General features: G+C 38.8%; 1 protein-coding gene across 1 annotated transcript; it reads left to right on the top strand.

Annotated features, from left to right (window-relative positions):
* Window positions 1-143: 143 nt before the first annotated feature.
* On the top strand, window positions 144-14129 carry hps5 (HPS5 biogenesis of lysosomal organelles complex 2 subunit 2). The gene is made up of 23 exons (XM_087797003.1): window positions 144-279; window positions 2230-2359; window positions 2943-3053; window positions 3132-3196; window positions 4102-4294; window positions 5232-5362; window positions 5428-5646; window positions 5715-5786; window positions 5865-5953; window positions 6729-6907; window positions 8083-8241; window positions 8313-8472; window positions 9890-10007; window positions 10134-10271; window positions 10656-10724; window positions 10787-11307; window positions 11985-12105; window positions 12163-12312; window positions 12379-12498; window positions 12567-12680; window positions 12744-12850; window positions 12909-13200; window positions 13919-14129. The coding sequence occupies exons 2-23, from the start codon at window positions 2252-2254 to the stop codon at window positions 13977-13979; spliced, it is 3297 nt and encodes a 1098-aa protein (XP_087653129.1). The 5' UTR covers window positions 144-279; window positions 2230-2251; the 3' UTR covers window positions 13980-14129.
* The last annotated feature ends 1049 nt before the right edge of the window (window positions 14130-15178 follow it).

Raw genomic sequence — 15178 nt, 5'->3', positions numbered from 1 at the left:
TTACTACGTTTTATGACTTTAAAAAAAGAATAACATTAATTTCAGTGACATCTGAGTCACAAGACTCGTCTTTATGACACGAAAACATGCTTGGCGCGAGTCATGCCCGGTTCGTTGACGCAGGAAGTCACGATCAGCTGAGGAGGAGAACAAGTCGGAAGTTGTCCGACCCTATGAGTCAGAGCTCAGTCAAAACACGGAGGCAGGTCTTGACTCACGCCGGGAGTGTGTGGCGAGGATTCTCCGACAACTATGCGGACATAAGGCGTAAATATCCGGGTGAGTTTCTCTTGACTCCGTGAACCGCGGGAACTGTCACCCAGCTAGCATGAATGCTAACACCCCGCTCATGCTATCTAGAGATAGTGTGTCTGGGTAGAACTGTCTGGACCTCCGAACGCTTAGTTCAAATAAACATTTAAGTGTCGTTATGAATTAAAATATTCTTGACGTGATGTTATAAACCTCTTCGTCGGTGTCAAAGGTGTTAGCCGCGACATCAGTCACCAGACTCGGTCTCGTGACGAGGCTGGACTCGCCCCTCTCTGGATGTTTCACTTACTTTCACTTCTTCATTGAATTATTTTTAAAAATCAATATATTTTAGCTATACAACATACAAATGTCTATTAAACTACACGGATTTCCCATAAAACTATAGTCACATATCGTCGCATAAGTTAATACAGACTCGCATGTTAAACTAGTTTTATTGTATTTTAAATTTGTCAACTACTTAATCTTTATAAAACAAATACATCTGACAAGGAGGCCTTTAGTGTTTGTTTAGCAGGATTTCCTGGGAATTGATTTTGTTTACTCTAGAGCTTTAACCTCAGAATGACACGTGTGTGTGTGTGTGTGCATGTGTGTGTGTGTGTGTGTGTGTGTACACATCTCATCTTTCAGTAGGTCTGTGTTTGACACACGTTGTAAGAGGAAGAATTCAATTACATTTAATTTAAAGTGTCAAATCATAACAAGATCTAAGAGAATCAACAATAAGTGAATCACAGTGTGACAGTAAGTAAGTAATATTTATTTATATAGCACTTTTCGAGACCAGGGTCACAAAGCGCTTAGACAATCAAAACAATACTCAAAAAAGTACATACTTTAAAGATCAAGTAAAGGTTATTTCTAAATTATTTTCTAGACCAGGGTCACGAAGCACTTGAACAATCAAAAACAATAAACAGTTAAAATATAGTGGTGAGGGAAAATGTCCCTTTAGGAGGCAGAAACCTCGAGCACAACCAGACTCAGTGTAAACTGCGTATATTTTATGTGACAACATTTAAATTCCTTACCAATTTCAACTAAGGCTCAATTTCATATCTTGATTGGTCTATCAGATATCTATGAAGGACAATAAATGACATCAAATAATAACGTCTGAATACCTGTCAAATAAGATAAATTATTTCTGATTTTATTTTTGACAAAGAGCAGTGCTATTACTATCTATATTTACATTTATTTATTTATACACTTTGACTTTTCTTTTTTTGTTCATTTAATTATTTATGTATTTTGGTTTTTCAGCATTAATTTATGTATTTATACATTTCCTCTTTTATTTATTAATTTATTTAGACTTTTTTTCTTTTATTTATTTAGACATTAGACATACAGAAAGGCACCATATTGTTTGGACAAAAATATAATTATAAATCATTTATTTATGTTGACATTTTGATATTTATTCACACACTTTTTAAATGTATTAAAACTTTTAGTTATGTTTTTTTTAAACTCTTTATATATTTATAATTATGTAATTTATAAGTTTTAGTCAGCTTTTAAAAAAACATGTATATGATACTACAACGAGTGGGAAGAGAAATAAATGTGAGTATTTTATAGTGTTCAAAAGACAATAATAACTACTTTTTACTGTTACTTAGATCTTTATCAATGGAATATGTGATAAAAATCATTGTGAACATTTTGGATATGATATGAATCCGTAAATCTATTAATTTGAGTTTAACACTTATATACTCTATATAGTCCCATGTCTTTCCTTAATCTCTCTGTTAATATCGGCTATTATTTTAGGAATACATGTGTAACAGAGTCATTTGTGAAGCAGCAGGCTGGACATTTTCTTAAAGTGAAGTCAGCAGTGTTCAATTTCTAGTGAATGTGCCACTGAGAAGTCACAAGTTGTCACATAACAGAAAGACTCGAGGTATGTGACTGATGTTGGTTCTCTCTCACTCTCAGTCGTGGAGGTTCTGCTGGGAAGATGTCGTCGGTTCCGGTCGTACCTGAGATCCACACTCATGTTCTGGCTGAGTTCGACTGCCTGGATCCACTTCTGTCCACACTACGTCTGGACTCTGGCAGGCTCAAGGTGGGTTTCACGTCTTTTTAGTTTCATCACATGTTCATTTTTCCATTGTTTTAGGCTTTTTTTCTTAACAATCAAAGCAAGTCACTTTCTTCAAAGTTAAAGGTTTTTTAAATAATAATAATAATACAGTACCGTTTTCTGTTCCATGTCTTGATAAAATGTATGAAAAAAATGTCTCTTAACTTGTCAATTATTATATTACATTTTTATTTTGTTGATACTTTGAGACATAAGATTTCTAAGCTTTGGAACGATCTTCCTCTCTCTTTGCACTTGATGGATCTACTGACTCCTTTAAGAAACATCTTAAGACGTTTCTATTTGTTCAGGCTTTTCCTTGAATTTCTCGAACTCCTGTGTTGTTCTCAGTATTATCTTGATCTTTAAAGTATGTACTTTTTTGAGTATTGTTTTGATTGTTTAAGCGCTTTGTGACCCTGGTCTCGAAAAGCGCTATATAAATAAATATTACTTACTTACTTACCTACATTTCGATCTTATATCTCCATTGCAAGTCGTGTATATATTTGTAAAACTGAGTCCAAATCCATGTTGTTTCTAATGTCCACTATTGTGTCACAAGTGCACCAGTTTGGCCGTGTCCAGGAAGTGGCTGGCGTTGGGAACATCTGCAGGAGGACTGCACCTGATTCAGAGGGAAGGCTGGAAGCAGAGACTCATCCTCACTCACAAGGTCAGATCTAGAGTTTCACATACATTTCAACCCAAAAATAGCCCCATTTTTCCTCTACTTAAACTCTCTTGTCTCTAGGAGGGATCCATTACTCACGTGGCCTGCTGCCCACATGATGAAGATTTCATAGCGGTTGCATTAAGGTATGCTTGAAAACTGGTCAGGGAATATTTTGCGCATCTGGTTTGTGACTGTCATACGAGGAATGCATTCAATTTCATTTTTTGTGTCAACATTATGACACACTTGTCATAAAAGCTGATTCTATTTGCATTTGTTTTACATATTTTATTCATGGCATTTTTTTTATATCTGACCTTGTCATTAAATCAACCGATCAATCAACTACCTGAAGGTTTTTTTTCTTTTTTCTCCTACTACTGTTTTCGGGTTTACATTTTTAATCAAGCTTTTCTGATTGAATCAGAACTTTCAGAGTCACTCATGCATGGCTGCTGCATGTTCTCTCTTCTTTCGGTTCCCTTTTCTCTCTTTCTTCTCTTAATTCACTGTTAGACTTGACCAGCTTTTGCAGAAACTGCCAATCCTGAGCAGTTTTTTTAATGTACCGGTAGTTGAGATAAAGTGAAACTTATATATTTTTAGAATGATTCACACGAAAAGTATTATTGTTAAATAAAAATAAACCGCTCGATTGTCCCAGTATTATCATCATAAAAACCTGTATTAAAGGATCAAGCTTTGTATCTATTTAATCCTTTGTCGTTTCTATGAATGTAGTTGTAAGTAAGTAAGTAAGTAAGTAATATTTATTTATATAGCGTTTTTCGAGACCAGGGTCACAAAGCGCTTAAACAATCAAAACAATACTCAAAAAAGTACATACTTTAAAGATCAAGATAAATACTGAGAACAACACAGGAGTTCGAGAAATTCAAGGAAAAGCCTGAACAAATAGAAACGTCTTAAGATGTTTCTTAAAGGAGTCAGTAGATCCATCAAGCGCAAAGAGAGAGGAAGATCGTTCCAAAGCTTATTTCAATAATAATAATGAATTGCTGTGGCTTCCTTGCGTCTCTGTGTCCAGTCACGGGCTGGTGGTGATCTGGGAGCTGCACTTGGAGCGACGAGGACGTCCGGAGAGAGTGAGCACGTCCTGGGAGCACAGAGGTCATGCTGTTACCGCCCTGTGCTGGGACACCAGCGTGCTCAGAGTCTTCGTCGGGGACTCGGGAGGCAAAGTGTCCTGCCTTCGTGGAGCCTCCTCCAAGCTTGGAAAGGTAAAGCCGACGAGTTTATTTTTAAAGTATAACTCACTAGGGGCCGGATAGAAACCACTTGTAATATCTGTGAGTTCTTCAGAAAACTTTGCTGCACAGTCCTTCACCTTTTAAAAGTTTAAAGTTTTTCACTTCATACTTTGGTGAATTACCGACAGGAAATAAAAACACATGACTAATAAATAAACACAAGGTCAAATGTAGTAGGTGTCGACTTGATAAGGTGTTTTAAGGGGTGAGGAGGGGGAAGGAATCCCAAGTCATTTTATGTGGCCTGACAGTTGTCTCAAAAGTAAAGAAAGTTTATATATATATATTTATATATATATATTGTTAAATAGTATATACTATATATGCTGTATAAGTGTGTACAAATCAAATCAGTTTTATTTTTATTCACTTTTAAAATGCAAAATATTTAATTTCTTAGCTAATTTTTGTGTTGCGATTAAACTTCCAACCGCTAGATGGCAGCAGTTAAAGGATCAATAATAATAATAATAATAATCTCTATTTATATAGCGCCTTTCTAGACCAGGGTCACAATGAGATAGGATTGGATATTAAGAGTATTCACTTGGATGCTTTTATATATATATATATATATATATATATTTGAATGTATGTATACTTGTAGAAGTTTAATTGTGCTTATTTAATGTCTTCACACCTGAGTTTGCTTGTTGTTTATGCTTTATACACATTTAATATTATTTTGAATATATGGTTTTGATTATTTTTCTCTGCCATTCTTTCCTCTTTCACTGCTATCTTAAATGTTTCAATAACTTTTGTTGTATTCAATTGTACGAGTTTGTTTGTTATAAAAAAGTAAAACCACTGTGCAAATGTATACATGATTGTATTATCATCAATAACATATTTGATTCATTCGTTTCTTTACTACTTCCATTAAAAGTCCAACATGTGCTTCCAGGGCTCTGCATTCGTCATATTTCCTGTGCAGACTGTTGCCACTGTGGACTCTAAAGTGGTTCAGCTCGGGTACCAAGAGGGTCGTCTGCTGGTGTCGTCTCTAAGCCGAGTCTATCTTTGTGACACAGAGAAGTGAGCGCCGAGACCTGAATGTCTGCAGACCCGATCACTAACTGACTCGTAACAAACCCTTTCAGGGAGAAGTTCTGGCGGGTCGGACACAAGGAGCGCGACGGCGAGTTCGGAGCTTGTTTCTTCCCTCAGAACAAAGGACTCCTGGCGGGTCAACCTCCTCTGCTCTACTGCGCCAGACCCGGCTCTAGAATTTGGGAAGCCAGTTTCAACGGTGACGTCCTGAGCACACATCAGTTCAAACAGCTGCTCGCCTGCACGCCGCTGCCTCTCATCACCTTCAGGTTCACTTGATTGTTCTCCCACGTGAATAAGATCAGTTTAAATAAAGTTTTTTTTGAATCGCCTGCAGAAACGAGCCGCACTACAATCAAAGCAACAGAAGTCCACAGTCGCTGGCTTTTCCCAAACTGCTCTACTTTGGGTAACTACCGTCATGACACTTGATATGAAACTGCATTTTCTCAAGAAACTTTATCTATTTATTGTTTTGTTTGTTAAGAGACCAAAATCTACTGACGTGGACGGATTCGGCCATATTTATCTTCACACCTCACAACGGCCAGGTTCTTCTGTGGACCGAAGTCAAAGGTTTGTTCGAGTCTGCATGTTAGTCAAAGTAAATACAAGAAGAATTGTACTTTAATCAAGAAAAAGACGTGTTTTATTACTCATTTTTAATCTTGACCGTCATCACCACAATGTCCATGACTGGATAAAAGGAATAAATAGATTATTTATTTTCTATCCTTTATTTCACTGGGGTTACTTTAGGCCTATAGCTCAGATGGTAGAGTGGTTGCCTGCAGTCCAAAAGGTTGCAGGTTCAATCCCAGCTCCAGACAAGCTTGTGTCGTTGTGTCCCTGAGCAAGACACTTTACCCTGATTGCTCCTGATGGTAGACTTGGCGCAGGTGTGCAGCCTACTCCCATCAGTATGTGTGAATGGCTGTCAAAAGCACTACCGAATTTCCCCTCGCGGGACTAATAAGGGATTCTAATGTTTGATGAAGAATTAGAATATTTAACTTTAATGGAAGGAAATAAATACATTGATTTTATTAAAATGTTTAAACTCTACTTGTGCGTTTTCATATTTGTAATCTTTATGATTAGAGAACCAATACATTGCAGGATAATATATTTACTGTATAATGTTTTTAAACCTCCTTTAACTGTTCGATTTATAACAAAAAACATCACATTGATTGGTCAAAGCAATTCCCCTGTTGCATTATGGGAAATGGTTTCTTTCTTTGTCCTTGATAATGACTTGATTGACAAGTTTCAAATTCATCCGTATTATCAGAGGCTATTAAAATCAACCTGAAGTTGCGAATAGAATTGTCTTTTATTGAATCCTCAGATCTGGTGGACGTAGTGACGTACCGCAGCGAGCTCTTCTGTCTGCACAGCAGCGGTCGTCTGTCCCACGTGTCTCTCTTGTCCGCCGAGCGATGTGTGGAGCGGCTGCTGCGCCGCGAGTCCTGGCTGCTGGCCGCTGCCGTCTGCGTCATGTTCCAGCACACCATCATCACCAGCAGGGTGAGGATGCGTTCAAGCGCTGCTCTCAGATGTTTAAGATATGCTGCCAATGTCAACAATTATACACACACATCCAGAATAGTCAGAGGCTTTTCCTTGATTTTTCTGGAACTCCTGTTGTGTTATCAGTTTTATCTTGATCTTTAAAGTATATACTTTATTGAATATTGTTTTGATTGTTTAAGCGCTTTGTGACCCTGGTCTGGAAAAGCGCTATATAAATAAAAATTACTTACTTACTTACTTATGTAGAAGTAATTCATTGAATGTATTTGAAGGTGGACAAACAAAGTTTACTGGTGTAAAAGGTAATTGATACACTTTTTAAAGATGTATCAATTTTCAACAGCACTGTATCTATAAAAAAAAATGTGTTTTTTGTATCTTGTTTGCTTTTAAATATTGTTTTATTATGGTAATTTATATTTCAATAAATTGTGTACAAATCATCAAATATTTGTATTTACAATTAACATGCAAATATTTACAATGTTAATATTTGTGTTGCAATTAAACATCTGACTGCAAGATGGCAGCAGTCATTACTTCGTCTGCGGCTTAAGAAACAATGAAATCCTGTGAGATCCCAGCGATGACTGAGGACGAGAGGATACAGTGGACTCCAGCCGCTTTTAAAGCTGATGTTTGGACATATTTTGGTTTGAAAAATAATGAAAGTAGTTACAACTTCGTCAAGAGTCATGTGGTCTGTAAATTCTGCAACACCAGAGTCAAGTACTTACGAATACTACGAATATATCCTTGTTACTACAGTTAAAACAGAATACAGAATACTGCCATTCTTCCTCTTGGTAAATAAGTAAGTAAGTAAGTAATATTTATTTATATAGCGCTTTTCGAGACCAGGGTCACAAAGCGCTTAAACAATCAAAACAATACTCAAAAAAAGTACATACTTTAAAGATCAAGATAATACTGAGAATAATCATTTATTTGGCCCAGAACTTGGTCAAGATTTTGTCTCCTTGTGTGTTTGACGCTCCTACACTAAAGGGTTATATTTAAGGCGTAGATTACGACATACAATTACACTTTAAGTGAATTAAGTATCATATGACAGTATGTCTGGTTACAGATGGTGTGGAGTTGGAACTCTTTCTCTGCCTCATAAATGAGCCAAGTGTGTTTGTGTTTGATTTTAAAAAAAAATCCAGGCCAGGAAGTCCACGCCGATTGACCGCCTGGAAAACCTCAAGTCCCAACTCAGCACCAGCGCCAACCACCAGCTGTTGGGTCAGCTGGAGGAAGTGATCGCCAAGCTGGAGCCTCTGGACTCTGCATCCAGCAGCCGCAGAAGCAGCATCTCCTCTCATGCGAGTGTCCACAGTTTGAAGAGCTGTTTGCTCGTGTGCTTGTATCGCTAACACATGAATTGATCTCACAGGACAGCTTCAACGTGCTGGACTGTGGAATCTACCGCGTGATCAGCCGCAGAGGAAGTCAGTCGGACGAAGAGACCGGCTCGTTCATCAATCACTCCATGTCGGAGGAGGAGCGGCTGAAAGATTTTAGTTTCGTTCAGGACGACGATCAAGTGGATCCTGGTAAGATCAGGACGTTGAAGTCTGTAGGAACAAGAAAAGACAAGTTTGTTTGTTTCCTTACTAAGCACCATTGATCAAGTGTTGTGTAGCTGCAACTATCTTGTGCCACAGATGTGTTTAGACAAGAGGAATATCAGGTTGTGTTGGATGTTATTTTTAAGTTGTATCCTTTCTTTATTAGATTTATGGATTTTCAGTTTTCATTAAGAAGATTTCCTTATAATACCTTAGAAAACAATTGACTACATCAGTGGTGGACAGTTCAAATTCCTCAGGGGCCACATTTTATATAGTGAGGGGACATAGAGCACAAAGTAGAGAGAAACAATTGTTATTTTACTGTTGTTTATATAGCTTTAATATTTTTTAGACTGATATAAAAACACCTTAATTTCAAATATGGTTCAAGTTGACCATGTGAAAACAAATAAACTTTGAAAATGGGTATTTTCTGAGATCTCAAATAAATAAATAAATGATTCAACCTTAAAATAAAAGAAAATTCCTTAAAATAAACGTTTCTTATAGTTTTACAAAAAAGTGTCAGCATTTTGAAAACTAAACTCTTTGAAAAAAAACAAAATTTTTTCATTCGCAAAGGTTTGAAAAAAAAGCTTAAATGAGCTTTCTTAATAATGGATACAAATTATGTTCTAAATAAAACATTTGCATATTTACCCCTGCCAAGGAGATAAATATGTGTGTTGAAATTGAATGTTAATTGTGTTTCAAATGTTAAAAAAGGTGTTGAGAAAAATAACCTTGTATTGGAATCTTTTTTACACTTCAGTTTATGAGAATAAAAACTATATTTTTGTCAGTTTTCTGAAGTTTCTTTTCTCTGAAGACGTAACTTATTTCATTGTTGTTTATATATCTTTAATATTTTTTAGTGTGATATAAAAGCACTGTCATTTATTCATTTATTTATTATTCATTTTAAACAATTCCCCGAAGGAGACCTCCTGAGGGATCAATAAATAAAGTTTTACCTTATTTCAAATATTCTTTTGAATTTGCGTAAATCGCTTTAAGAGGAAATAAATAATTGCAAAAATGTAGAGCAAAAGTCCTAAAACAAGAACCCTATAATTGTTCTCATCTTCATAAAGACAGTAAATGGTCACACTTTTGTCTCTTCTAGATTAGTGACTCCACAAAGACACATTGTGATGGAAGTTATATAGAAAAAGAATGTTGTTTTTTTTAATAAGACATCATATCTTGATACTTTTCCTTCTTTCCTGTGCCATTGAATCACGCACACATCACCATCCTGGTCCTTTTTTTTTTTTTTTTTTTAATCGTTTGTTTCCCTCCGTCAGTCGCCCAGTTACTGCTTTTCTACTTCTCCACCTCATCACACCTTTTGTTTGCTCCATCCATCTGTTGGCCTTTGTCCAAAATTGTGGTTTAGATCTGCACAACCATGAGCGCATGGAGGGAGTCCGGTCCGACCAGGGCCTGCCGTTCCACCTCCCGCTCTCCTTCCGAGCGAAGCCTCCTCGCATCGCGCTGCAGGCCGTCAAAGACAGGTGAAGGAACGTCTGACAGATGAAACGCTCAGTCTCTCTTCCTCTTTCCTATGAACCCGACATGTTTGTTTCACCCTCAAGACTGAAGAAGATCTCGCTATGTGGTTGGATTCTCTCTCTCCTCAGTGTTTCTAGTTTTGTGAAGAAGACCACAGAGAAGATCAACACCCTCCAGATGAACTCTGACCTCCGGCCGCGCCCCGACCTCGCATCAGGAGAGACATCGGTAACTGCTGCGACGTTCACGGAGGAGATCGAAAATGAGTGAGTGAAACATCTTTTTTTATACTTTTGTTTTTTTTTGTGTGTAAAACATCTAGAGGTACATTAAATAAACTATAATAAACAGTATTTTCCTGTTGCAGTCACTAGTATTAAGTTCTGAATACATTTGGTCTGAGGAAGTTTATCAGTGCGTTGGATTATTAAATGATTTAATTTAGCATTTTTAATGATTCAACTTTTGTTTATTTAACATGTGCATTTTTAAAGCATTCAACTATTTTTTTAAATAATCAAATGAAATCATTTCTTTATTGATATGTTAAATTCCTTATTATTTTAAATAATCTCAATATTGAAAAGTGTAGTTTTTGTAAATGACTGACCTGCACCACAGTTCATGAGGGGACTTCTCTGGGTCTGCAGGTCTTACGATGAGATGTCCAGCACGGAGGCGGACCTGCTGGAGCTCCGGTCCGCCACAGAGAGAGCTCTGTGAGTACCGGACCCCCAACATGTCTCCTTTTCTGGCCCTGCTCACGTTTTTGATCCGACAGGCGGCAGACTCAAGATCCAACCATCCTCCTGGATCCCGTCTGTTTGAAAGAGGCTCTGCTGGAGTGGGTGCCGGTCCTGGAGCGAGTCCTGGGTCCCACAGAGAGTTCTTTGTCTGCCTCGGGCTCCTCGGACGTGGACGCGCCTGAAGAGCGGCGCTGGGATAAAGACGCCCAGACGTCCTCGGGACAGTTTGAAGATGCTGCCGTCCCGGAGGAGTCAGAGATCCCGCCACGGCTCACCGAGGACGATCAGACCAGCGTGACCCGGATCAACACACCAGAACTGATTCGAGCGGTTCCTCCTGCGTCTTTACCATCAGACCTCCAGGCGGATCTGACTCAGCTGGCCACACTCCACATAGAACTCAGCTGCTTCGGCAACCAGCCCGAGAGTCGAGAGTTGAGCTGCGACACATTCCTGCGTCGTTACTTCTTCCTGCTGGACCAGGAACGCGTCGGACGGATGACTCTGCTCTGCCCCCTGCTGGAGGTGAAGCGCTCCTTCATCGAGGCCATGCTCGGTGAGACTCGTCAAAACAAATGTTAAATATGAACTTCCGGTTTCCCGTTTTTGTTGATTTCAGTTCAACCAACCTTTGCTTCTTTACCGAGGACTGAGGTTCAAGTCTGTGAATTAAAAAATAAGTTATGTTTACTAGGTCAACATTACGGCCACAACGTGAATGGCTTAAATATCGAAGTTTGGGGGAAAAAAATGCTAAAAATGAATGTTTATTAAAATGAATATAATGTTGCAAAACCAAAGTTCCGGTCTAAGTGAACACAAATAAACTTTGGCGAAACTTTGAAAATGAGATTTTCTGAAATGTTAAAAAATCTGAAAAGAAAAATCATTTTTTCCGATCATAAAAGAAAAGAAAAATTCCCTTAAATTAACATTTCTAATAGTGTTTCAAAAGAAAGATCTTTTATTCTTATAAGGTTTGGAAAAAAAAGCTTAAAAAAAATGAGCGTTCTTAATAATTGATCAAAATTATATTCTAAATAATACATTTGCATATTTACCCCTGCCAAGGAGATAACTATGTGTGTTGAAATTGAATGTCTATATAATGTTGTTTTTCAAATGTTAAAAAAGGTGTCGAGTTATAAAGAAAAATAATCTGGAATCTTTCTTACACTTTTATTAGATTAAAAATATTTTTGTCAGTTTCCTGAAGGTTTCTTTTCTCTGCAGACGTCACTCAGTCCAGTAAAGTAGTGGAGGTGATTCAGAGAGGAGACCTTCAGAGGTCGCTACGTTTTCTGAGGGAACTTCAGCCCTGGAGCTCCCCGTCTCTCCTGGCACACCTGCACAGGTAAACACTCTGCCCTGTCGGCGCACGTGCGGGTCTGGATCACGAGTCTCTGTCCAGGCTGTACGAGAAGCACGGGGAGGCGGCGCTGCGATCCATCCCTCAGTTCCACCCCGCCATCACCCCCGCCGACGTCACCCTCATGGCTGGACGCCGCCACTTCCTGGCGTACCTGGACAACCTGGTGCAGGCTCAGCCCGAGGACGACAGGTGTCACTCTCGACTTCTCTCGACTCACTCGGGACGAGTCGACTTTGACGTCTCGTTCCGTCGCAGGTCGTCGTTCTTACGGTCGCTCCTCGAACCACAGTCGCTGCAACACGATTGGCTGGAGCTGGCGCTTACCCATGATGCACCACAGCGATGTGACACTATGACCTCGGACGGACAGCCCAGGTACGAGTCCGTCGTCCTTTTTGTTTTTTTCGAGGCATTTTCTTCCCAACGTCTGGCGCCCCCTGCAGGTGGCACTCGCATCGCTTCAGCTGGGGATACGGACGCCTGCTGTCGCTGCTGATCCAACTTCCTGCAGACTTGACCTCCAAGCAGAAGATGGCCGACAGCTGCCGCAGTCACGGGTACCAGAACCGGGCAAGTCACCCAAATGGATCCAGAAGTCACTCTGGCTGTGGTGTGTTCAGGTACTGGACGGGTTACCTCGCGCTCTGTCGGCAACTGCAGCTCCGCCCGGAAGCGTTCTCCACCGTCTGTCTGCTGGACGACATCACTCTGTTAGAGGAACCTCAAGGTGGGTCTACGCGACGCAAACCACAAGTTGCCAGACGGAAACACGTTTGTCGCTCCAGGCCTGAAGCCGGAGTCTCTGGACGAGTGGAAGCTGCTGATCCGGTTGTGTCGGGGGGGCGGCGGCGCGGGGTCACAGGAGTCCACGGGGATGAACGGAGGAGGTCCGATGATGAACGGTTCCGCTGACGGCAGAGGGAAGGTGGACCTGGAGAATCTGACCTTGATGCTGGCTCAGACCGTCGGCCCCGATCGGGCTCTGGAGGTCCTGAAGGAGTGCGAGGTCCAGATGGTGCTGTCGCCTCATGCCAAGCTGGTGTGTGAACTGTTGAGAGTGACTGAGAAGAGGCAGCGGTGAGTGGACGACACTTGACTGTTGTGAAGGCATGAAGGACCAAGAATAAGACAATAAATGACACGTTTAAAATGTTTAGCATTTTGGTTTATAGCATAATTTTAAGGTGTAATTACGTCAAAATAAAATTGGCAAACAAAATTGAATTTATATTATTCTTCTATCTATCTTTATTAAAAAAAACAAGAACATGAAACTATGTTCAAAAATGTTGTTTTTTTTATTTTCAAAAGTTTTCTAATTCTCTCAATTTATATATAAATTATAGGAACAAAATGCTTCAATAAAAAGGACAAAATAAGAACAAATGTCAGAAATATTTTATTGCACGATACATTTTTTTTATCTTTGAATCTTAACGTATGTTTCGTTTACTTATTTCCTCAATAACATTCTTTTCTTCTTCTTGCTGACATCCTCACCTTTTTATTTAATTTATACATTTCTTTTTAATAACAATGAATTTTATTGTTCGTTTTAATGTTTATTACTATAATGATATACATTTGAATGAACAGAATTTACAAAAGTTATCTTTCATTATTACATTTTTGTCTCACGGTTCCCTCATTGAAACGTCTGACCAGAAAAACTATCCAGAGTTTCTTTTAGACACGTTTTATACATTAAATAATTAAGTTCACGAACAAGAAATCTACGACACACCGGTCGAGACCACGATGAATAAAAGGTGACGATTCTTTGTTTGTGTTCCAGGGCGACCATCCAAACCATGTTGGAACGATGCGATCGCTTCCTGTGGTCTCAACACGCCTGAGAACCAACAGAATCATCAACACAAAGAAAAGCTGCAGAATAATTTATTAAAGGTGAAACTATGATGTTTGACGTTTGCACAAATCTGTCAGTATTGTTCCGTCAAACCGAGTTTTAACCTGATATTTGTCAATAAAACGTGTGAATTTAATCTGGTTTCAAACTGTCTCTCATGTGATTCCGTTGCTGCTCATCTATTGGTCGGTTCTTGATGAAACACAATCCCTCCTGAAATATCACTTTCCATAGAATACTGATGAAAAGCTCAGAGGATTGTTGTATTTGAACACACACACACACACACACACACACACACACACACACACACACACACACACACACACACACACACACACACACACACACACACACACACACACACACACACACACACACACACACACACACACACACACACACACACACACACACACACACACACACAGGTGAAGATGCGCACGCACGCACACACGCGCACACACACACACACACACGTGGCTCAGCAGAGATAATAATGTTAATAAGAAGTTAATGAAATGTTACTGAGGACTTGTGTGATGTTATCTCACACCTGGAGCTTCAAAGAAACATGTTCTGAACATTTCATCACCAGTTGCTCTTCTCGCTTCACAGAAGTTTGTTTTTCCTGCGACTGTCGCACAACACGCCTCACAGGTGCAGCTGAGAGTAATAGAATAAATACTTTTGTCATTTTACGCTCTTTAAAGTTAATGTTCATGTTTGTTCTTCACAACTGGGAGTGATGAGGATCAGCTCCTCTTAATCTGAGAGTACATTCAGCTCTTGTCAACATATTAGCATCACTCAGTGATTTAAAGCCAAAATATACCATTTTTAAATATAAAATGTAAAGATGTTAATAATAATAAAGCTTCAAAGGAAACGTATTTCAGCAAGATTTCCATTTAAATCTCAACATAATTTCCAAAACAATTGTATATTGGTTTTTAATATCATTTTCACCTACAGTACCTGTTTATTCTATATTTGTATTTGCTTTATTTTGAGGTTGTGTTTTTTCTCTCGTCAGACCATTTTAAAGAAAGATAAGATATATAAATTAATCTTAAATAAGAAAATAAACTCAGTTGTATTTAATGTAGTTGAATTAACATTAAAAAAAGCTTATTTTGATTCTTTTACCTTTCTTCTTCTACAGCATTAATCATAAAAGTGTCC

The sequence above is a fragment of the Callionymus lyra genome, chromosome 8, assembly GCF_982586985.1.
Source record: "Callionymus lyra chromosome 8, fCalLyr1.hap1.1, whole genome shotgun sequence".
Lineage (NCBI taxonomy): Eukaryota > Metazoa > Chordata > Actinopteri > Syngnathiformes > Callionymidae > Callionymus > Callionymus lyra.
Note: the sequence above shows the minus strand (reverse complement) of the source record. Positions and strands in the feature narration are given on the sequence as shown.